We start from the raw sequence: 22,092 nt of genomic DNA, 5'->3' as shown, positions 1-22,092 counted from the left end.
CATCTCTGACATACAGCTACCAAGCTTTTAAAAGAATTTCGTATCCATCATAGAAAACATGTGCCTAATTGTCTGAAAAATTTGGTCGTTAGATCCTAGTGATAGCATTTTCTACCTGCCTGCATGGTTCCCCACTGGCAGAGCACATTCAAACTGCAATAACTCCTTTTCTTTTCATTATAGGTAGCTCACTGCTGGTCTACAATACTCCATCCCACACAGAAGCTTCCTCACGTCTTGCCACCAAAGAAGGTCAGTCTTTTTCATATAAATGTCCTGGCTTCCTGTGCTCTCACGATGTTTTTATATAATATCCTTGGCATGAAAATGTTCTGATCTGCTATGCATGCACAGCGTGGTTAAAATATAATAACTCACAATTTCCAGCCCCATCTATGCTGAAAATCACATCTCCACTTGCCCAGCCAACATTGTGGCAAAAAATGTATATCTGTCATTTTCACACTTGTGTATTACTGAGTTGATGAACTGATGGCATATTTTCTGTTCTTTATGTGAAACAGTTTGAAATCTCAGATATATAGCACAGACTGAGACACTGTTTCTCTCTGAGTGAGTTCATAGTTGAAAGGATAAAATTTTCTCACAATAAATTCCATGACTGAATAAAGGCCACTCAGGTCTTCCACAACCATTCATGAATCTGTCAGCTAGTTTCAACCAGCAAGGAAGACCAAGTGTACCTTTTTGACACTTTCATTTTGGAACATTTTGATTTTCTTTTTCAAATAACCTGAAATTTTTAATCTATTAGAAATTGTGATCATGTAGATGGAGCTTAGAAACCTTGAGGTTTAAAAGTTAATAAGACACTTGGGGCTCCTTCAGGCTTCTGAGTTGTTTGTATATCCTTCAGCCAGGTTTTTCAGGTTTTCCTCTGCAGCTACAGTCCTATTCCTTTTTCTTATTTTTAATGAAAAACTGGATTCTCAGTTACGATAAAATTATGAGAGTAGGTGTGATGGGTATGATGCACATCCCTTACCTAGATAAGACAGTAAGTGACGGTCAGGCAGTTGACTGCTATATGAGATAACCCACCTAGAAGGAGTCTGCTCTCACACCGAGACGGTTTCCTCACCTCATATATAAACATTTCTATGCTTTTCAGGAGAACATGGCTTCATTGATGAGCCACAAGTTTGCATTTCAAAGAATAGTGGGGAAAGGCAGAAAGTCTTATATTTAAGCAGCTGGAGAGAGAGACAAACGCCCCATTTCACTGAAAGGCTACAGCAAACTGAGATCACACATTTAACTAGCTTCTGCATGGTGTGTCTGGCTGCTTCATTGACTGGCACTGCTCTTACCGCCAGCACTTCTTTCTTGTTGCACCACGCTGCATTTCATCTCCAACATCTGTCTTGGACCCTAGACACGATATCAGTGCTGGTTTTTACAGCAGCTTCTTTTGTCCAGCATATAACTATCCACTTGAGCTCTCTGTTCCCTTGCATGCTGTTCTCTCTTTATGAGACAGGCATTAGTTGATAAAACATGGTACATTACAGAGACAAAGCCATTCAGGATTTTCTGTGACTATTTTGATGCTAACAGTCATCTATTTAAAATTAATAAAAGCTAGGCTTCCTCCTATTTGAATAAAGCAGACACACATGCACGTGTTCCTCCACAATTTCCCCCCTAAACATACACGCAAATCCAAGACTGCTCTTTCTGTCTCAAGCCAGGTGGTTGCTAAAAATAAAGTGAAGAAAGCTGTGATTTTTTTGTTAAAGAGAAATGCTCTGTGTAAAATTGCACTCCTCTGGATTTTTTGTACTCTTTATCTTTGCAAGCTGGGCCTAAAGGCACTCAGGCAGAAAGAAATTTGAGGGAAAAAATGTTCCTCCCCCTCCATTTTTACTGCCCTTGAGTGTGTTTCTTTAGTGCAGCTGACAGAAGTTTGTATTTGATTTCTGTCAGCTAGGTGTTTTTAACTTTACATGGTACTTTCATCATGTGTCAATAAAGCACTAAACACACCCATGGGACAGTCAAATAAAAATTAAGAACTAGCATAGAAAGGTTGAAATCCCATCTATTCCTCTTCCATTTCTTCCTACAATGCATAAATTTCCTCTGCATTCATTTGACGTCAGAATACTGTTCTAGGACAAACCGACCCACTTCAACCTAATGTAACTGATTCATGCTCCAAATACTATTCGTGAGATAAGGTGACAGGATAAGAGACACGTGAACATGACAGGCTGACAGATAAGGAATTGGGGAGCAGAGTGAAGTGTCTTGTCCAATATCACAGAAGAAACTCGTGATGAACATAAAACTGGACTTGGAATTCCTCAGCCTTGGGCTAGTCTGTTAGGCAACAAGAATTTCCTTCCCTCCTTTTAAGGCTTTTTAATGGGTTGGCTTCAAGATGATGATATTCTTTTGGAAAAGGAATTTCAGATTGAAAATCATGATTTTTTTCTAACTATTTTCTTGTCTCCTTAACTTCTCAAAAGATGAAACATTTTTCTTTATGTTAATGCAACTTGAATCTACTAATCCTGTAAATATTTCTTCTCTCTATGCCTGTGAATAAAAACAGACGAACAAATTTTTCTAACCACCTTCCCTTGAGGATTCAAAAGCAGGAGGAGGTGATGAAATAGTACAATACATGTCAGAGACAGGAAAAAAATACTATTTTCTTCACTCCTCCTGTAATTTTTCTTGCATGTTCTCTAAGGTCACACAGCTAATGCAAATACCCCTCTTGTGCAAATTCCAGGGAGAAATGCATGCTCTTTGCATACGCTTACACTATGCTTTATACAACGTATTCCATCCACATACTGTAAAAAAGAACCTACATGGCAAAAAAAGGTACAGCTGCAAGACAGACAGATGCAGATGTTTCAGATGCAGCATGCAGCTCTACTCTCTCCCGAACTTGTTACAGACACAGCAGGGCACGCTCTGTAGCCACAGCAAGGACAGTGTCACCCAGGAGCACAGGGCACCACTTGACCTGTGGCCCACGCTGGCAAGGGCAGTGCTGCTCTTAGAGGACTGGGTTTCATGCTGGGGCTCTGGAGATACAACTGCCTTGGCTGGTTGCAGCTGCAGACTTTACTCCCTTTTTCCCCTCTATTTTCTGCCCTTTCACTTCTCTTCTGCAGTGCCAGCTCTGCATACAGAAGAACCTGTAGCACTGCTTTAGGAGAGTTAAACTGCTTTCATAGCAGAAACAGATACTATAAAGTTATACAGCTGGTGCACAAAGCAGATGTGTTTTGTTCTCTGATCAGATAGGTAGAAACCTTGTCGTGTTCAAAGGACTCTTGTTGCCTGAGCTTCTTTGCTTCTCAGCCTCATAAACACTCAAAAGTATGGTATTTAGCGTCATTGGTACAAATTGTCTTCAGCTGCCTTTGAGAAATAAATTGCTCTAATGAAAATCACCAGTATTTTTTGGCTAGAGAACAATTTTCTGGAAAATGAAACGAGGTTGCTCTCATTGCTGAATGGAAAGATTTGTGTCCCACTCCCAGTGCTCCACTGGAGAGATGGTCTGTTTCATTTTCCGTGACTGTTTGGAGCAATGACTGACCTACTGTAGGTACCAGAGACATGGGAGAAGAATCTGAGACCACATTATCTGCCCAAGTCCGTGGAGATTTTAAATTGCTTGCCTTCAGAATGGTGTCATTTAAGTAGGTTTCCACAGGGAAATGGAAAGTATATTCACATACAACAACATTTAGAAGGCCAAAGGGCTGTGTCCCGTATGGTTGTGAGCATTCTGGCCTCAAATCAGCATATTTTAAAAGTCCATGCTTACTTTTAAGTATGTCGGGGTCTGCATAATGCGTGCATTTAATATACAAGCCTAAATGCTATGCAGGATTTGAACCCAAGCAGGGTAGTGCTGGCAGTTTCCAAAGAGGCAGAATCATGACGTGTTGATGTGTAAAATTGCATGTGTCTAAACAGGCACGTAGGATTGTGTGGTGTGGTATACGTAGGGCTTTGTAGTATGTGCTGATACGCAGTGAGGTGGGTATTTGTGCAGTGAGGTGGCAGAGTGGGGTGAAGGAAGGCTCGGCTGATAAGGGCTGCACCTACGTGTCACGCATGAGAATTTAGTGGAGTGATTTTGTGTGGCTGTTTGCTTCCAGATTACAGGTTATGTATGCTCTCGATCAAAAGGCTGAATTCAGCATGGCTCTTTATCCTCCAGCACTGTCCTCTGCGTACATCAGGCTCAGGCTAAGGCAATATAGTTAGCTTAGAATAGTGGTAAAGTAGCACTAGCCCAAAGTCTTATAAATCCAACCTAAATTCAAGCAGAACATAGGGAAAACTGATGTGCTATCTGCATTTTCAAAGAGGGAAGAACTTTGAATGTGAATACATGAATATGGATGTAAGAGACGAATTTTAAGGATTTAGTCTGTGGCTATTACTTGTTTATGTTTGCATTATAAAAGTGTTTGTGTGAACAATAAGGCTGTTTGGGTATAAGGTGTGTTTGCTTGTATGTTTTGCTCAGTTGTTGGCAAATTTAAGAAGCTAAACAAATCAGTGAGCTCTGAAACTCACACAGAGTGGTTTCCTGTGGGTTTGTACCCATGTTTGTTGTGAGCCCCTAAGGAAGAGTTTCCTGATGTTGGAGCATTAATAACATCTCTCTCACACAGGTTCCCTGGTACCTAACAAAACATGAGTCCCTGCAGCTGCTTTTCTCGCTGTCAAGGCTGTAATCTCTCTCCCCTTTCCCCAGCAGTTCCCTTTAAATGGGTAGGAACTCTTTAAAACTCATCTCTCCCGCTTGTCAAATTCGGTGACAACTTTGGGTGACAGGTTCAAAAGTTTTGGGGGATTGGAGAGAGAGGGGCAAAGAGACCACAGGCAGCCTGATTGCATAAGCACGGTTCCCACAGGAAAATAGTCTCAAATTCCTGCATAAAATTCTTCTCGTGAAAAGGCCATTTTTCAGGTCTAAAAGGTTGTCATGTGAAAAATATTGACCAGTTTCAGTAAACCCTTCTTTCGAGTGTGTCAGTAAGGCCCCTTGTTCACAGCAAAGGTTATAAACCCTCTAGTCTCAGTCTTGTCAGAGAAAAAGCAGTTGCAGCTTTATGCCCTCTTAATTGTCTGTACATGCTAAAACATTTGCCGATGATATTTGTGTGCCTGGTGATGAAATATCCCATTTTTAGCTCCGTAGCAGAAAAAGGGGAGGCTTTTTTGGTGCTTCTCTTATTGCAACTGTGTGGCCAAACCAGGGATTTATGATTTCAGGAGAGACAGTAGCTAGCGCTCTTGGATTTTGCTTTTTTTCTTCCTTTTTTTTTTAATTGTTTTCCTTTGAAATTCCAGAGTTAGTGTTTTGTCTGCTTTCTCCCTGACCCTCTTCGGAGGCAGGCGTGTGTTTTTTCACCAGAAAAACTGGAAACAAAGAATCGTTGTCTTTAAGCTGTAGCAGGCAGGAAACCCAACTCACAAGGGATCACCCTGAGCCAGCGCTGTCCCAGAGTAGACTCCAGTTCTCTGAATTCAACCTGACAGCTTGTCTGGAGCACTTTCTAAGTAACCATTATCCTTCCTTTTCTCCCAGCAAAAGAGCTATTATTTTTTTGCCTAGGGTGCACTGCAAGCAATGTTATTGCACATGTGTGTGGGGGTTACACGTTTGCTGGGGTGCAGTCCCTCCCGTGAAAAGTTTTTGGAAGCGCTTTGGCTGTTTCCTAAGACAAGAGTAAATTTGTTTCCTGATAATGAGTTAAATGGGCAAATGCTGTAAAAATGCTAGCTGCAATGTCTGCGCATGTGTGTCTTCCCTTCCCTTTTCTCTTCTGTGTGTATTGCTGCGTCTAGCTTTTTTCTCCGTGAATATGAGTTTCTTTTTCCTTACTTCTGCATTTGTGTATTTTTCAGTAAGTGCAACCTGCAAGCACATTAACTGTTTGGTTTTACGCCCCTGTGTGCTGAGAGGTAAAATATGCACAATGCTGTTTGCATATTTGTGCACCCTTTTACATGTGTTTTGGATGAATGTGTATGTACGTGTGTGAAGGGTGTTCAGAAACACGCTTTTCAGAATATGCAATTGTGTGTCTGCGTTTTTGCTTAGTAGCATGCCCGTCTGCGTGTGGCTGTTCGTGTCTGCAGCCTTGCGTAGCTCAGTAACGTGTATGTTGACTGGAAAGTGACTGCTTTTCAAAGCTGGCTGTGGGAGGAATTCCTAGGACACATACTTCAGTCTTCATGCACTGTGCATTGGGACTTCTGCTGCTGATATTAAAAAAAGCAACAACAACAAAAAAATTCTCATTACTTCCTCCTTTTCTTCATAATGTGTCTTTGTAAGTGTTGCACAGGGTAACTCAGACATGAATCGGGAAGTTCCACCGCTGCATGGCTCTGGGATGTTTTTCTAGCCACACTCGCACAACTGGGGGCTGTCGCCTATGGCTCAAAGCAAACAGCAAAGTGGGGGAGCAGAGCTCCAGGCTCTAGAGCTGTGGTGCGTAGGAGCTCCTTCGTGTCCCCCTGCCAGGCTAAGTCTAATGAGGGAGAGGTATCACAGGTCTCAAGCTGGAGTGACCTGCTTCAGAAGGGACCACCCTAAGCACACCCCTGTCTGTGCAATCTGAATGAGTGCCCTCTGAAAATCCTGAATCCGAGTTCTGTGCATGCACTATGTTAGGCTCCAGATCCTGTCTGATGCTGGAAATAAGTGGGCTTCAGCCACGGTACTTTAATCCAACACTGGGTCTAGAATAGGAGTTAAATCAGAAATGTTGGTTTGCTCTGATCTGTATTTCCATAAGGATAGCAATGCATAACCGGGCTCTCAGCTACTTTCAGAGATGTCCCAAATTAAACCTGTTCTTCATGTCCATGCTCTGCAACAGATTTCTTATGTAAATCCAGCAGTCAGTCCCTTCTCACTTGGTTTGAGTTGAGTTCAAGTCAAAACCCAATGTTGTTCCAAGCTTGGACTTCGCTCTTTGTGTCAGTTCCTCACCTGTAAAACAGGTTAACAGCAATGTAGAGATGTTTGACAATTTTAATCTTTTTTTTAAAATTGTGAAATAATCAAATAGTCTGATAATGTAGAGTAGAAGTTACTCTGAAATTATTCTGCACTCAGCTAGTTGCTTCCTCTTAGTGGAGAGACTTAGAATTACTTAATTCCACATATGATCCCTGTACTGGTGATTCTTTAGCGCAAAAAGCAGGACAGTGTGGTCTTGAAGCAGAAACGAATGAGCTTGGTGCTTGAAGGCACTGGAAAGTCTTACGTAATCATGAGAACAGTCATAGTAATACTGGCTGTGAATGACATACAGGATGACATATGGCATACGTGCTAAGCAATTGTTTTAATTAGCAGAAATAGTACATTGAAAAGTAATTCACTGCAAAACAAATGATACTGTGGGTGAGATTTCGACTTCTCAGTGTACACAGTTAGGACACTCACGTAACTCATACCTGAGTGTGTGCCATAGGGCTAAATATTACGGGAAGCCAATTGCTGATTTGCATGAACCACCTCTTATAGCCGTTTGAAAAGGCCAGAGGACTCCTTAGACTCTGCTCTGCTTTCTAGTCCTGTTCCACCATCTCTGCCACATGCTGTCACACCTCTTGCAGACAAGTGAGGGCATCCAGAGCCTTCACAGCTTTGTGCTAAGAAAAACTGCATCTAAGCAAATCTCTCACTGCTGACATTGTAAGGTTTTGCACCGTATGTATTGAGCATTTAGTACGTATACTCGGAGCCAGAGTGGGCCTGGGAAGAACCTTACAGACTCTACAACCTTTGTGTTTGCTGCCATGATTTAAAACAATGCGTCTAATGTTTCTAGGAGGAGTTGGAGGTGTTTTTGGCTTCCTTGCCCCTCCAGAAACCCACAGTCTAGGTTTCTTCTCTCCAACTGGCTTTAAACACAACCCCACCTCTTCAATGCGATCTCCAGGAGGTTAAATGACGGGAGTGTGAGGGCTGGACGCTCGGCAGCTTGGCAGGCCTTGCTTACATGTTTGGTTTGCAGCAGTAGTGTTTTTTGTTCCCATGCGCCTATGTTGGGACTTTTCCAAGATACCAGAATAGTGCCAGTCCTAGCCACCACACACAACCTCGCTTCGGGAGGAAAAGCAGTGAGGTCCTATGCCCTCCTTTCTCACTCTCCCTATAAAGTAGTTGCCGCAAAATAGACCCCAAGTGACCACTTAGATTAATCACAAGTCTGGATCCCCTAGGACACCTGGTTCTGCTTTCCCCATTTAGAGAAGCTAATTTAAATTCCAGCCACCAAGCCAGGATCCTTTCTTCCTACTGAAGCGTAAGGACTCGTTGCAAAAAACAGCCTGTGTTCTGCACGGAGAGTCCCGTAGATCCCATAGCCCACTTCAGATTTGCAGCCTTCTCCTTCCCCTGATTTGCTTTATTGAAATCTGTAAGGCCAAGTCCTGTCTGGAAATATAGTGCCTGTGTTCGCTAACCAAGTAAGATAGGGTATTCAGGAGCAGTTCCTTCTGTATTTCAGGTTTGGGGGTTTTACCGTCATATGAACTGGGGTCATTCGACCTTTTTTTGTAAAGCACCCCAAGATGCTGTGGTAAGGAATCCAATAGAAGATGGCTAAATGACTACAGTCATGACTGTTGTTATTATTTGTTCGCATTAGCAAGTTAGACTTGGTCAGAGGTTGCCAGTGTGCTTCAAAGGGAAATGGAGGCAGCATTAGTAAGCGGTCAGACAATTCACTGAGACTTGGGAAACTTACCTTTATTTTCTTCCTGTCTCTGCCTCCATGACTTAGGACAAGCCACTTTCCATCCTTTGGCTTCCTAATCTTCTTGGAGGAATCAGCTCCATTAGGCAGAGATTAGTGGGCTCTTTCTATTGCTTAGCACCTACCATGCTGGGGAATCTAGACACCCCTGTGAGTTTGCTGCATGTGTGTTTCCCCAGACATCTTCTACAAAAGTTAACCCAGGCATGACACTGCCCAAGGGTCTGACAGAGGGAGCTGATGTTCCGACCAGTCAGTTTGCACCTTGACAGTGAGCAACAGCAGTTCGTAACGCAGACAGTGCCTGGCTGGAAAAGAGCTGCTGCTGCTGCCAGTGATGCCATGAATACGATAAATACACCATGCTATTCCTTCCCAGCCTTGCTTGCAATTAAGGGCACTATGCCAGCATAGATGGCATTTCAAATAAGATTCCCCTATAGTGCCTATAAAGCATTTAGTCCGTAAATGACCCTGCTCCACTGTATCCATACTAGAACAAAAAGGCCTGAAAAATGAGGATATTACCAGCCCAGTGCCCACTGTTCTCCTGGAAAGCCTCATCAAGGCTGGTAGCACAAAATAGTGCCTGAATCTGGTTTGACTGAAAAAGCTCCTACAGAGAGAGCAGGATGAAGGGGCTGTCAGCACTCACCGAGCAGCTCAGGAAGCCCAGGGACTGTGAGCCTATTGTTCAGTTGAAATCCCCCCGCTTGCTTCTCCCCTCTGTCCCAAGCTCTCAGATTTATAAAACACTGTTTTTTTAAAAATTTTTAAGAACTTTTTAAAGCTTATCAGAGAGGGTTTGCTCTCTAATACATCATATCTTAAATACAGATTCCCTAATGGCTTGTTCATTGGACTGCATTCAAGCTGAAAGGGCTGCTAGGCATCTGGGATGGTCTTCGCTGTGGGGTGGAAATCTGCCCCGGGATTTTAAGCCCGGTTTCCTAGGGAAATGAGTCTGTGCATGTCTGTCCATCTGCCCCTAGTCCACAGCAGTATTTGAGCCTATTAGTCTGTTTAGACTAAATATGATCCAGAGGTATGGGGAACAGGAGCAAAGTAGCACTCAAGCTGTGAGATGAGGGGGGCAGGTCTGTAAATGTGGGCTGGTGGTTCAGTGGAGCCTGCCTTATCTTCCCGACTGCAATGCCATACGTCCTACACTTACACAGCACAACAGGCAGCCATTCTCCTCCTCCATGTCCCGCAGTCTCAACCAGGGGATCCCTGGGACACACTCCTCAGTTTCTTCCCCACATCAAGCCCTTCCTTTGTTGCGCCAGACAGTCTAACAAGAAGAAACTGCAGAGGTTTGGATAATTTAGCTCATCTCTTGAACTTTACAGACAGCCTCCCCAATTTGCCCAGTCTTGATCCTGCTAATTTTGCCATGTTCTAAGCCTTTTCTCAGCCTTCTGCACAGCCTAGCAGGCTGTTTCACTACCGTGTTATTTCTGATTTACATCTAATTCCAGAGGAATCAATAGACTTTGAAAGGGGCGTTGCACAGCAGAAGATGAGAACTTCCAAATGGCACAAAGGGTGGCAAGGTAGGAGCCGAGGGAGATTTGGGGTGAGAAAGTATAGACCAGGGTTAGAAAGGATCCAGAGACCAACGCTATGCAGTCTGTTCCACACAGCCTGATTTCTGGGAAAGCCACTTCATCTGGAAAAAGCAGCTAAAGCCTGAGGAAAGTGCATTTATGCATGTAAATAAATAAAATTATATTTAACCTTCTTCCCAGGCGAGCTGTGAGTGTGAATGTTTGCAAAGCTGTGAGATCCTTAGTTGAAAGGTGCTGTGAAAGTGCAAAGCATTATTAATATCCTTTACCTTACTCATAATAGAGTATGCATTCATTCTGGGGAATTTCTGGACATAAACCAGACAGCTGCAGAATGACATTTCTTGAAAGCATCTATGATTTATTTTCTGCTCTTTAATTCCATTTTGTATTGAACACACATTTGTCATAGGACTGTTGTTCCACTGGGCCTTTTAAGTCTGAAACAGACTTGGGGACCTGATCCTTAGCTGGTATAAATTTTCCCCTAGCTTCACTGTAGCTATTTGCTGATTTACACCAGAAGACGACCTCAGTCCAAGTCTTTTAATTGAATTTCCATAGCGCGGCAAGTTTTGGTGTAAAATCCAAGTGGTTTTAATGACAGATAAGACTGTCCCTGTAACTAACCGTCTGGCTGGAGTTCTGTAGGATCTCTTCGAGCCACTGGGCGTCAAGTCCTGGGAACGATATTGTTTTTGCAGAAACTCGAGTCTCTGGATAGGTTCCCTGGCTCTGCCTTTACCATTTTGTTTTAAACACGTTCAGCTTTAGAGTCTGGGCCTGGAAGCTGGGAGGGCTGGTGTGGTTCTTTCACGTTGCACGGATTTTTGTGAAAAAAACCCAAAACAAAAATAGCTTAGTGGATTTGGACTATTTTTTTGGGGGGAGGGAGAGAAAGAGTTGGAAACTTGCACTAGCTGAATGAACACGTTTCAGTAGCAACGCCTGTATTGCTAACTATCATATTTAACCCTTCTTACCATTGCAAAGTCATGCTCAGAGCTAAGCCTGAGCTAAGTGTGGCTGCCCCTATATATGCCCACACTTTACTCCATAATCCATACTATATAGGGAAAACTAAGGCAAAGGGACTCATCAGAGGTACGCTAAGCCTGGATTAAACCTGGGCTGAGTCACATGCACACCATCCTTCCAAGCTGACATTTTACATCCTAAAATGTACGCTACAAGGAAACCCACTCAGGGAGGTTTTGAACGATAATTTTGACCAGGCTTAGCCAAACTTATCTGGAGAACCAAGCCTTGATCCTGTAAAGCCCAAGCAGCTATAGCAATACACGCCTGGTCAGCACATCTGATTGGAATAGCGTCACTTAGTGGTTACAAAACCTCTCAGGAGATGCATTTTACGCTCTTTCTGTGACACTGTGAGCAAAGCAGGCTCCTCCTCTGTGACAAAGTTTCTCCATCTGGAGGAGGAGGAGGAGAAGGATGATCATCTATCCAGATGATGGCCTATTTGTTTACTCAAAACATGCTGATGCATCTGAATCAACCAACCCATTTCTAGCAGCTGATTTGCTTTGGTCAATTATCTGACCCAAAAGGATCAGAGAAAATTGAAAATTTTCAATGAGTTCTGCTACTTTTTGGAAAGGAATTTTTTCCCCTACTTGAAAAGAATTTTTCTGTTGGAAAATTAACTGCTACCTTTCTTTTTAACAGGATCACCATGTAAGTAACATTTCCATTAAAATTACATAATGACAAACCGGTTTCTGACAGAGCTAACCAAAATGTACGTTAGCATCTCCATCGGTGGAAATTTCTGAGGTTTTGCCTTTCTCTCTCAATGCAGAACTCTCATGTTTTTTTCAAAATATTTCTCAAAACATTGCTCTAATAGCTCTAGTTGTAATATTTCTGAAGGATATCCCAGGGGAGAAATGAAAGTCAGAGCCTGGCTGCAAAGAGGACATGGGAAAAGCCAGCGGTTACTTCAGACCTCATCTGCTCTCCTGATTTCAGTCACCGATAGTCCAGCAGCCCAAGCTCCGGGTGCACTCAGATGAAGTTAGGATTTGCACGATGGGTTTCCAGCAAGGAAAATGCCACCCGTGCAAACAGCAGATTATTTAAAACAATGACAGCTGCTGAGGACTGAGCTTGGGGATAATGCTCCCCAGCAGCGCCAGGCTGTGAGCCAGTTTCCAGCCCTGCCCCTCCTTGCCTGGCCATGGGAGCGGGGACAGGGCTCCCTTCTGGGGACAGCATGGCTGGGGCTGCCGCCTCCCTCTTTCAGAGATGTCCCGTCGCACTCTTTGTACCAGGCTGAAACCGTAGCGGTTTGTTTTTCAGTCTGATCTATTTGCAGTGGGGTTTGTGGTTTCTAGTAAAAAGGGAAAAAACAAATAAGTAAAATAAAAATAAAAACAGGCAGATTACATGAGCTCTGTTTTCCCCCATTCCCCTCTCTTCCCTCCTCCTCTTTCTCTCCCTCTCTTCCCCTCCCCTTCCCTCTCCTGTCCCTTCTCTGTTTTCCTTTTCATGCCAATAACTAGAAGGCTGTAATTTCAAAGCTGCAGCGGCTTTCCCAGCACCGGGAGGAATGTGCAAGTGCCTGGGATGTTTCCACAGGGAGCTGCGCAGCCCCGCTGCGCTGGGCGGCCTGATGGGGCACGGGGCAGTGCCCACTCCTTTCCAGTGGTGTGGCCAGAGGGGCATTTTGAATTTCACTTGAGAGGATGCTTTTCTCCCTTTTTTCCTCCTTAAAATATCTTCTTTTTTGTGCATGTCAAGTCCTTGGCCTCCCTGGGTCTTAAAGTCGCCATTTATTTTCTGTGAAATAACAAAAGGGTTCATCTCATCCTCCTTTTCTGCCCATGGTCTTCTGCCATCTTGGGATAAGAGAAAGGGAGTCTCCTTTCGGATGGGATGAGTCGTGCTCTAAACTCCACGGAGTGCAATGACTATACTTCACAATCAGAAGGTGTCAGGCTCGAGCGTTGCCCAAGCAGCGAGTCCCATCCGCTGTATTTACACCCTGTTGCCTTTGTGAGAGGGCCAAGGGAGCACAGGAGATGTGGAAGAGGAGATATAATAGTTCTGCATAATACCAAGCCAGTTGGAACCAAGATACAAAGCTAGATTCTTGCAAGTTTTTTGCGGGAAGAGTTGATTTCAACCCCTCTGTGCCTGTTGTCTTTTGTCATTAGATCCCTCCTATGATGCAGTCAGGAGAACAGGATGGGGCAGTAATATGAATTCTGGCCTCACCAAAAGTAAGTTGTCCCAATGGGAACCACAAACTCTGCAATGGAAGATCAAAATGAGACTGTGGGAGAAGTCAGGCACGGCTGGCTTGCGTTACGAGCATCAGAATGGCAGAAGATTTGGGGATAGTCAGTAAGATAGGAGGTGGAATTATGTTATGAAAAGAAATAGAAATTGACACAAATACTTTTATTATTGAATCTCTAATACTTTCAGGATTTGCTTAAGGGGCCAGGAGCAGATCCTCTGTAAAAACATAGACTCCCTGTAAAACACCTGCCTGTAGTTCGGTGCAATTTTTTAGGGACAGATATACACAGCTTGGGCAGATTCTGAGCATATCTTACTACTTTTCAGAAAGTAAGATTCTACACAAAGTGTAGCAGGCAGCTAGGGCCCCTACTCACGCAACTGTTCTTGTTTCTTACTGGTTTTCTAGTGTCCTTGAATTCACAGTAAGCTTTGGGTGACATCTCGTTAGAAATATCAGTTCCCTGTCCCTAAAGACTGTATTGTAGCTAACCTAACCAGCTGATACCAAGCACGCTCTACCCAGCTTCCACTTCTGGGACATATCCCCGTGCAGCAGTGCAAGACAGGCACATTTGACTCTCAACAAGATACTACTGGGTGTAAATAAATGTGGCAGAACCTGGCTGTCGGATTATACTTCCTTTGCTTTGCAGCTTTCTGAGCTATGTGCACTCTAAATGTTGAAGGCTAGTCCATGAGTTATAGTTTTCTGTTACAAGAAATGATATGAAGAGGGAGAACAGATGATAATGTTGAAGGGATTTATAGAAATGGATGTGATACTTTCAACAAAATGTTTGATTTGATAAACACAAAATTTTTGCATTAAAAGGTTGCTTTAAAAAACAATTTGCATTTCCAAAAAATACTGACAATGTTCCAACATGGAAGAAGGTCAGAATTTATACATTTAAAAAAATCTAATTTTCTGTTCAAAACATGGATGGAAGTTAAGTTGCAATAAAAGACAGAAAATTAATAAAGTATCTACAGAATATTTTTTCTTGCCTCATCTGCATATTTTCATTTTACAGTGAAATTTTTAATTTCTAGTGAAATCTCTTATTATATAGTGCAAACTTCAAAAATATCAGCTCTTAGGATTAGAAAACTTCTCCCATCCAGTTGCTGTTATTCCTGTTCAACACATCTCGTACTTGCCTTGTTTTCTGTTCATTCCTCCTCTTCTGCTCTAGTACATATAAGATCTTTCTCTGTCTTTACAGGCCCTCCCGTTGCAGGAACACAAAATGTGAATAAGACAACAGAACAGCAACGGCCCCAGCCAGGTAACTGTTGATTTTGTCCCTGCTGCATTTGCTAAGTAATTAGATTTGTACTAGATTGGGTGAATAAATGTTTCAAACAGCACCAACCATGGGCACAGGACAAACAGGCAGAGTCTTACAAGGAAGTCTCAGAATAATGAGTCAACTGTGACCAAGCAGTGACAGCAAGTGTTCCAAACAGTTTCTATTTTACTGCTTTGTCCTTCCCCATTCAAAAGAAACATCCTTGTTTCAGTGGAGTCACGTGCAGTGCCGAGCATCAGTTGCATCTCCTTTGAGGCATCATGGCACACCGTGTAATAGGTCGTGAAGCAGTTAGGGGTATGGAGCTGTTTATGCTGCAGTGGTGGAGTGTCTGCTCGTTACCTCTTCACCTCTGCTGCAGCGATGTTCAATGGAAGTATCTCCAAACAGAATCAACAGGGCTTCCCCTGCGTCAAAGAAAACCAAATAAGAAAAGCAAACCCTGTTGGGCAGCAAGCAGTAGTGTTTCCTGCTAGTTTCCCAAGGGGCCTTTGAAAAGCTAAATACCACCTTCTCTGCTTTGCACAGCTGCTTTCTATCCCTTTTTTTTTAGGGGGTTGGTTCTTTTGGCATCGATTCAATCCACGAGCAAATGCTATAGATCCAAATCACCAAAACCAGAGAGAAGCAAAGGAGAAGTGTAGAGATTAGGGCTGAGGAGGCCCCACAAAAAGGGAAGGAATTCATTCTTAATAAATGCATTGTGGGGTTTTCAAGAAACACTCAGCCTCATTGGAGCCAGTGACAAAACTCCTGTTACTCCCATTTGACTAACGCTCTGCTTGCTTCAGTAAGGGAGAGCTGGGTGAACATTTCATTGACCTCAGAGGGAAGCAAGCTGGACTGCTAACAAGTGAATTTGAAAATCTCATCTGCTGACCAGCTCTTTTCATTAGGAGAAATATATATGCTCCTGATTTGTTACTGCTCTACTATCCCACACTTCTTTTTTCACATTTCATGTTTTCTAGTTGACACACTAGTGTAGGATATGTCCAAAGAGATTACAATCTCTGAAAGCAGGCAAGTCTGAAACCAATGCCAGAACCACTGTGCCATTTTGGATTCCGTAAATAATTGGTGGTTGTTTGCTAAAAAAGAAATAAGGAACACATCAAGTCTGTTCCAGACCCAAGGAGAAGAGGCAGTATGAGTAAAGAAAGAAAGTGAAAATCTGAAATGGTTTCTAGAATAAACGATAATGAACTGTTGTTTCTTTTTGATGAAACATTTTTTAAAATAGCTTTTGTTGGGTGTTTTTTTTAGATCCCTATCAAATCCTGGGGCCCACTAGTAGCCGTCTTGCCAATCCAGGTGAGTTCATCTTTAGATTTCAGACCAACATTATCAAAGGCATTAGCTTTTCTTGTGATCTACTGCTCCAGTCTGTACGGGATGAGTAGCTGTTGTCCTCCACCAATGGGGTAGGCTGTGAGAGCCACTGACCTTAGTAGCTGTGCTCTCACAAGTGCTTTTGCAAAAATCCTTACAGAAAAGTGAGGAAAGTGGTGCAACATAATCTTTGTCAAGACAAAATCACCATCCTGAATATTCTTACCCAAAACCAGCATTCCCTAAGAAGAGTTTTATAGGCGACTTAAAACGCTGGTCTCTCAGATTTGCAGTACAGGTTAGTTTTTTGCCGTCTGCTATGGATTAGCTGAATGGAAGGCACAAAACACCTCTGAAAGCCACCACATAATAACTGTCCCTAGCATGTCATCTGCAGAAAACAATCCCTGACTTTGGGGAGTAAGACCTGGAGTAAATCTTGCTTGAACTAAACAAACTTGTATACGTTGAATGTTTGTAAGGATACGTCCTCATAATGCTCTTTACTATTAGCATAACCACACTGAATAAAGGTAGGAGTCATCTAGTCTGGGGAAGAAATAACCTTATGTAACCCAGATCACCAACTGGAAAGAAAACTGTAGGTATCCAAAACAATATCCATGGTAAACAGTAAGCAATTGAGAGTTGAAATATACTGTGTTAACTATTCAGTGAAAAATTTTGCAGAACAGTATGCTCGGGAAAAAGCCTGTTTATGAATAGCCTGAAGATTTTAAGGCCAAAGGCGACCATTATGAAATCTAATCTGACCTCAAACTCATGAACAGAACAAAGGGTTGACTAACTTGTTTGCTGGGAACAGTTTATCCATTCCTATGTAAGACTTTCTAAGGCTTGAAGGAGCAGTTCCCAGTAAAGATCGAGATAGTCCTTCTGTTTCCTGCCTTTGTCTTTGCTTTTAAGCAGGAAACACAATGTCATTTCCTTTCCTCTTTGGCTTGCTTCTCGCAGGGAGCGGGCAGATCCAACTGTGGCAGTTTCTCCTCGAGTTGCTGTCGGACAGTTCCAACGCCAGCTGTATCACGTGGGAAGGGACCAATGGGGAATTCAAGATGACGGACCCTGATGAAGTGGCACGGCGCTGGGGAGAACGCAAAAGCAAGCCCAACATGAATTATGACAAGCTGAGCCGAGCCCTCCGATACTACTATGATAAGAACATTATGACCAAAGTGCATGGCAAAAGGTATGCCTACAAATTTGACTTTCATGGCATTGCCCAGGCTCTTCAGCCTCATCCCACTGAATCGTCCATGTACAAGTATCCATCAGATCTCTCCTACATGCCGTCTTACCATGCCCATCAGCAGAAGGTGAACTTTGTACCCCCGCACCCTTCTTCTATGCCTGTCACATCATCCAGTTTCTTTGGAGCAGCCTCACCTTATTGGACCTCCCCTGCAGGAAGCATTTATCCAAACCCCAATGTCCCTCGCCATCCCAACGCCCATGTATCACCACACTTGGGCAGCTATTACTAGATGCTTTTATCTTCAAGTGGCCTTTATCAGTCTGGTTGGACTTTTTCTTTACTTCTGGGATTTTTATGTTTTTTTGGGGGACCCTTAATGGATAATTGTGGCCTTTCTGGGGAAGAATTAAAACTGGATATTGGTTTATTCCTGGATCAAACCTTTTACTTTTGTAACTTTGCCTCTTGTGTCTTGAACTGAGAGATGGATGCTTCTTTGGGCCAGTACTCTGCATTTTCTTTGGTTTGTAACGCTTATGTCCTCTGTAGGAACTGACTATGAAGATTGTTCGCCATTATCTGGAATGATTATTAGCTTTCTGATGAGAGAAATTTTTAAGGATTCAAAGGCTTTTGACAAGACATAGATCCAACTATGGGTCGTAGGAAAAGATGACTGCATGGGTTTTTTTCTCGCTGTGGAGAGAGTAGGCAATTTGACCATTAAGTGGAGGACGTTGGGCTGCAGGGGACCGCAACTGGAATCTTAGCTTTAAGGCAGATGAGGATTTTCACCCAACTGGAAATTAAATATATATATATTCATATATATATATGTACATGCATATTTTAAGAAGTAAAGGGCATTGAAGGAACTTTTCTAGAGTGTACAACTTCATTAGACTGTGTATTAACTCCAGAAACATCAGAAACCAGAACAAAAAGTAACCTAATGTCAAGCACAGACATTCCTTGAAAGCAAAAGTGAAGTAAAATAAGTGACAGCAGGTCCCTGAGCTCTGCCAGAGTCTTAGGGATCGCTAAATGCTACCGATTCGCGAACGCTGTGCGTTTGTCAGACCGTCATCCAAAGGGTCAACAAATCAGAAGGCAAATTACTGTATAAATTATGCAGAGTTATTTTTCCCTATATCTCACAGTTTTAAAAGAAAGATTAAATAAAACGAGTTGACCTCGGTCACAAATGCAGGTTTGTTTTTTACTATCAGCTCAGTTGTTTGTGGGTTGTTTTTGTTTTTTTAATGTAATTTGTACATCTTTTCAATCTGTACATTTGGGCTGTAGCTTTGTACTTTTTGCTAAAAAAAAATAAAAAATAAGACATGAGTAATGTATCTGTTGGAGATAGCCTCGGTCCTGCAATTGGATCCATAATTGACCCCCAAAGTAGCCAGACACCTTCCGGATTTCCCTGGGTTTGTCTAGAGTAGAGTTTTTTCTTGTATTAGCCTGTCATAGCTGTCTGCAAATTAACTCCACTTAGCTAACATGTTTGCATTGAAGCTGATTGAAAACATGCACCGGCATTTTAAAGCAACTATTTAAATATTTTATGATTATTTTTCACCAAAATCTTGAACTTTGGAAAGATCTTCACCACTTCATAGAGAAAATTATCAAATACTTCTCAGAACATCTTTTCGAAAACTTTCGCTAGGGGTTGAAAAAATTTTAAACATTCAAAAATTGTCAGCCATCTCTAATTTTGCACATGTTAATTTGATGATCCACAAATGGCGGTTTGGTGCCATAAACAGAAGGGTAAACCACAAGCATTTGTGTTTTAGAACAGATGTCTATGGGGGGGGGTGAGACTTACATGTACAACCTATTAGCTAACTTGTATTAACTGGCAACCAATTAACAGGATTGCAAATATCTAGTCTAGACATAACCTCTGGGACTCTGTGTGGGTGCAAGATTTGGTCCATGTGCATCCGATTGCAGGATGAGAGCCTGAAACCAGAACATTATAGTCTGCTCATAACTTTAAACAGAAGCACTGATGCCATTATTTAACAAAATGGAAAAATAAGATCAAGCTAATCAGTTTAGGTCTTAGTGCTTTCGGGGTGTTTATAAGTAACATTACTGCAATAATCGCAAAATTTAAGTATGAAGAAATTACCCATGGAAATGGGGCTTTTGCTACTATATATATGCAATGTACTTTTTGGATATTAAAATATATATAATTTTGCAAGTAATCTTGGTGTTTTTTAAAAAATGTATTAAGTGTTACAATGAAACTGTTGTATGAAGAGGATGATGTAAAAAAATGTGACAAAATAAATGGTGGTTTTCTTCTCTAAGGCATCATATTGTCCCACTCTCTCCCTCCCCTCTCATAGCTGCAGATAAAGCATGAACGTTGCCTCTAAATTAAATTTAGCTAAAAAGGAAAACAAAGCAGCTCCATAGTAGTGGCAATCATAATCCTTATCACTATAAAACAGTATCAACCTCTTATTCCAGAAAATTTGTGTCTCTGGAGCCAGCGTTTATCAGACCTAATTTAGTTATTGAAGTGTCTAAATCAGAACCCTGGGCTCCATCTTTTGTCCATGGAGAAAGAGAGAGAGAGAGAGAAAGTGGTAGAGTAGCCAAAGCTCAAGAAGGTGAAGTGTCTCGCACGAGGACGGTGGCAGAGCTGGGAGCAGACCCTGGCCCGGTGCCCCAGCGATGGGGTCACAGCACCGTGCCGAGTGCCGGGACACGCAGCCTCCCTGCGAGAGCCATAACTGACCTAATAGACATCTCCGTCTGTTTGCTCTTTAGGGTGCTCAAGAAGTCATTGACAGAATGTATATGTGCAATGCTGTATGTATTACCGGCCCGCCTGCCTGCTCATGTTTCTCACCTATCCCCAAGCCCCAGGGAAAGCCAGTGCTCCAAAGCATTCCTGAGGTGGAGTAAGAGGCTGCAAAAACAAGCACTGCCAAGGAATCTTCTGATTGTGTATAAAGGTCAGGCAAAGGCACTTCCTGTATTTTTGCAGACACACGGTGGTCCTGAGAGATAGCTTGATCTTTCTGCCGATTTGATAAACCCTTAGAAATACATAACTGCACAAGTACACCATTTCCTTCCTCCACACGCAACCTTTTGTTGCTAAGTTTCTAGTACAATAGCTTTCACCGCCTTGATTAGCAAGCCTGGGCTCTGAAAATGAGCAATGTTAGTGTGTTCAACCACCGCAGAGCTGTTCCCTTTGTGTATTCAACCATAGTTGCTCAATTTAGTCATAAGGGTGAGTGTTTTGTTGCTTATCTCTATTGTTTTTCGCTTTAGCACTATCCAGATTCATTCTGTCTATGCATCATCAGTAGAAATATCAAGTGTTTTCTTTTAATACAGCGTGCCTGCCCAGTTGCCAGTAATAGGACAACCTGAAGGCTGAGATTGCACAAAAACATCTAAAGGCAGAATCAGAAGTTTATCAGAGTGCAAAGCTGGCTTTGACAGCAAAATTTGACCAGCAGGATCCTTGGTGAAAAAAAAGGCTTTTGAAAATAACCAACGATTTAAGAAGAATCTGTTTCTGGCTGTCCAACTTGCAAAGGAGCCCAGATTGAGATGGAAGGTCATCAGCAGCATCCACAGCTCAGATCCTTTCAGCTTCTTTTCATCCTTCTCTTCAGGGTACTTGCTGATATTAATCTTTGCTAGTATTTGCTAACATTGAGCTTTAGACAGAGTTTGCAGCCCACTGCAGGCTGCATTCCCATGGAATAAAGAGATCTTGCAGTCAAGGGATCTCACACCAGTGTGCCAGACAGCCTCAGACTGGTGGGGCACTTCCCAGGCACCATTTAGCATTTTCATAAAATCTTAATAGTTTACATTCCTCAGGTAAAGATCAAATAATAACATACAGATTGGAGCAGCCCATTTGCACCCCCGATACCAGCCTGACTTGGCCATGTTGGAAGCTCTAGGGGTGATAACAGGGGGATCTCCCCTCCCAACCCAAGTTTCTGGGACACACGGAGAGAAAATAAACAAGGAATTTGACAGTACTAATGCTACTTTTTGCTTTTCCCAGGAGGACAAGGCAGATGGAATTCATGTATTTCAGGCTTAAATTAGAAAATTTACCAAACAGATGGTTGGGATCACATGGTTGTGAGCTGTGATTCAACAGGGATAGCAGAAAAATCTTCTCCGCATCGAAGTTCAGAATTCAAACCTCACCAGGAAACCCAGCTCCCGTTGAAATCAGTGGTCACTTAGCTATTCGTTTCTAGTGATCTAGTATTCATCCAATATTTCTGTTCTACTCCCCAAGTTCAAACACTGAATGAGATCTAGCTTAAATATGCCAAACTAGAATTAGCTTTACTTTTCACCTTCTATAAATAGATCGTGTATCAAGTAGAATCGGTGATGGCTTTACAGTCTCTGAGCTCCGGCTCTTTTAGCCGGGATCTTTGTGACAGTCAGTTTGTTTCTATTTGAGATGTACCTGCCTCAGCGTCTCCATATCAGAGAAAGGGAGAGCAAGAAGGTATTCTTACTGCTTATTACAGACATCAAGTTCCAAACCTGCTTTCGATTCTATTTTGAAGAAGCCTTTTTATCCCCCC

The 22,092-nt window shown here is 42.5% G+C and overlaps 1 protein-coding gene across 2 annotated transcripts in view; it reads left to right on the top strand.

Moving 5' to 3' along the window:
* Positions 1–19,799, top strand: part of FLI1 (Fli-1 proto-oncogene, ETS transcription factor) — an 88,952-nt gene extending 69,153 nt beyond the window's left edge. Inside the window, exons 6-10 of one of the 2 annotated variants that reach the window (XM_059829803.1) lie at positions 184–252; positions 13,534–13,599; positions 14,851–14,913; positions 16,204–16,251; positions 17,245–19,799. In XM_059829803.1, coding sequence (XP_059685786.1) covers positions 184–252; positions 13,534–13,599; positions 14,851–14,913; positions 16,204–16,251; positions 17,245–17,774 — 776 coding nt within the window. In that variant the 3' untranslated portion in view covers positions 17,775–19,799. The remainder of the gene's footprint in view (positions 1–183; positions 253–13,533; positions 13,600–14,850; positions 14,914–16,203; positions 16,252–17,244) is intronic. The other variant, XM_009815724.2, reaches the window with a different exon arrangement.
* Positions 19,800–22,092: the final 2,293 nt, after the last annotated feature.

The sequence above is a fragment of the Gavia stellata genome, chromosome 26, assembly GCF_030936135.1.
Source record: "Gavia stellata isolate bGavSte3 chromosome 26, bGavSte3.hap2, whole genome shotgun sequence".
Lineage (NCBI taxonomy): Eukaryota > Metazoa > Chordata > Aves > Gaviiformes > Gaviidae > Gavia > Gavia stellata.
Note: the sequence above shows the minus strand (reverse complement) of the source record. Positions and strands in the feature narration are given on the sequence as shown.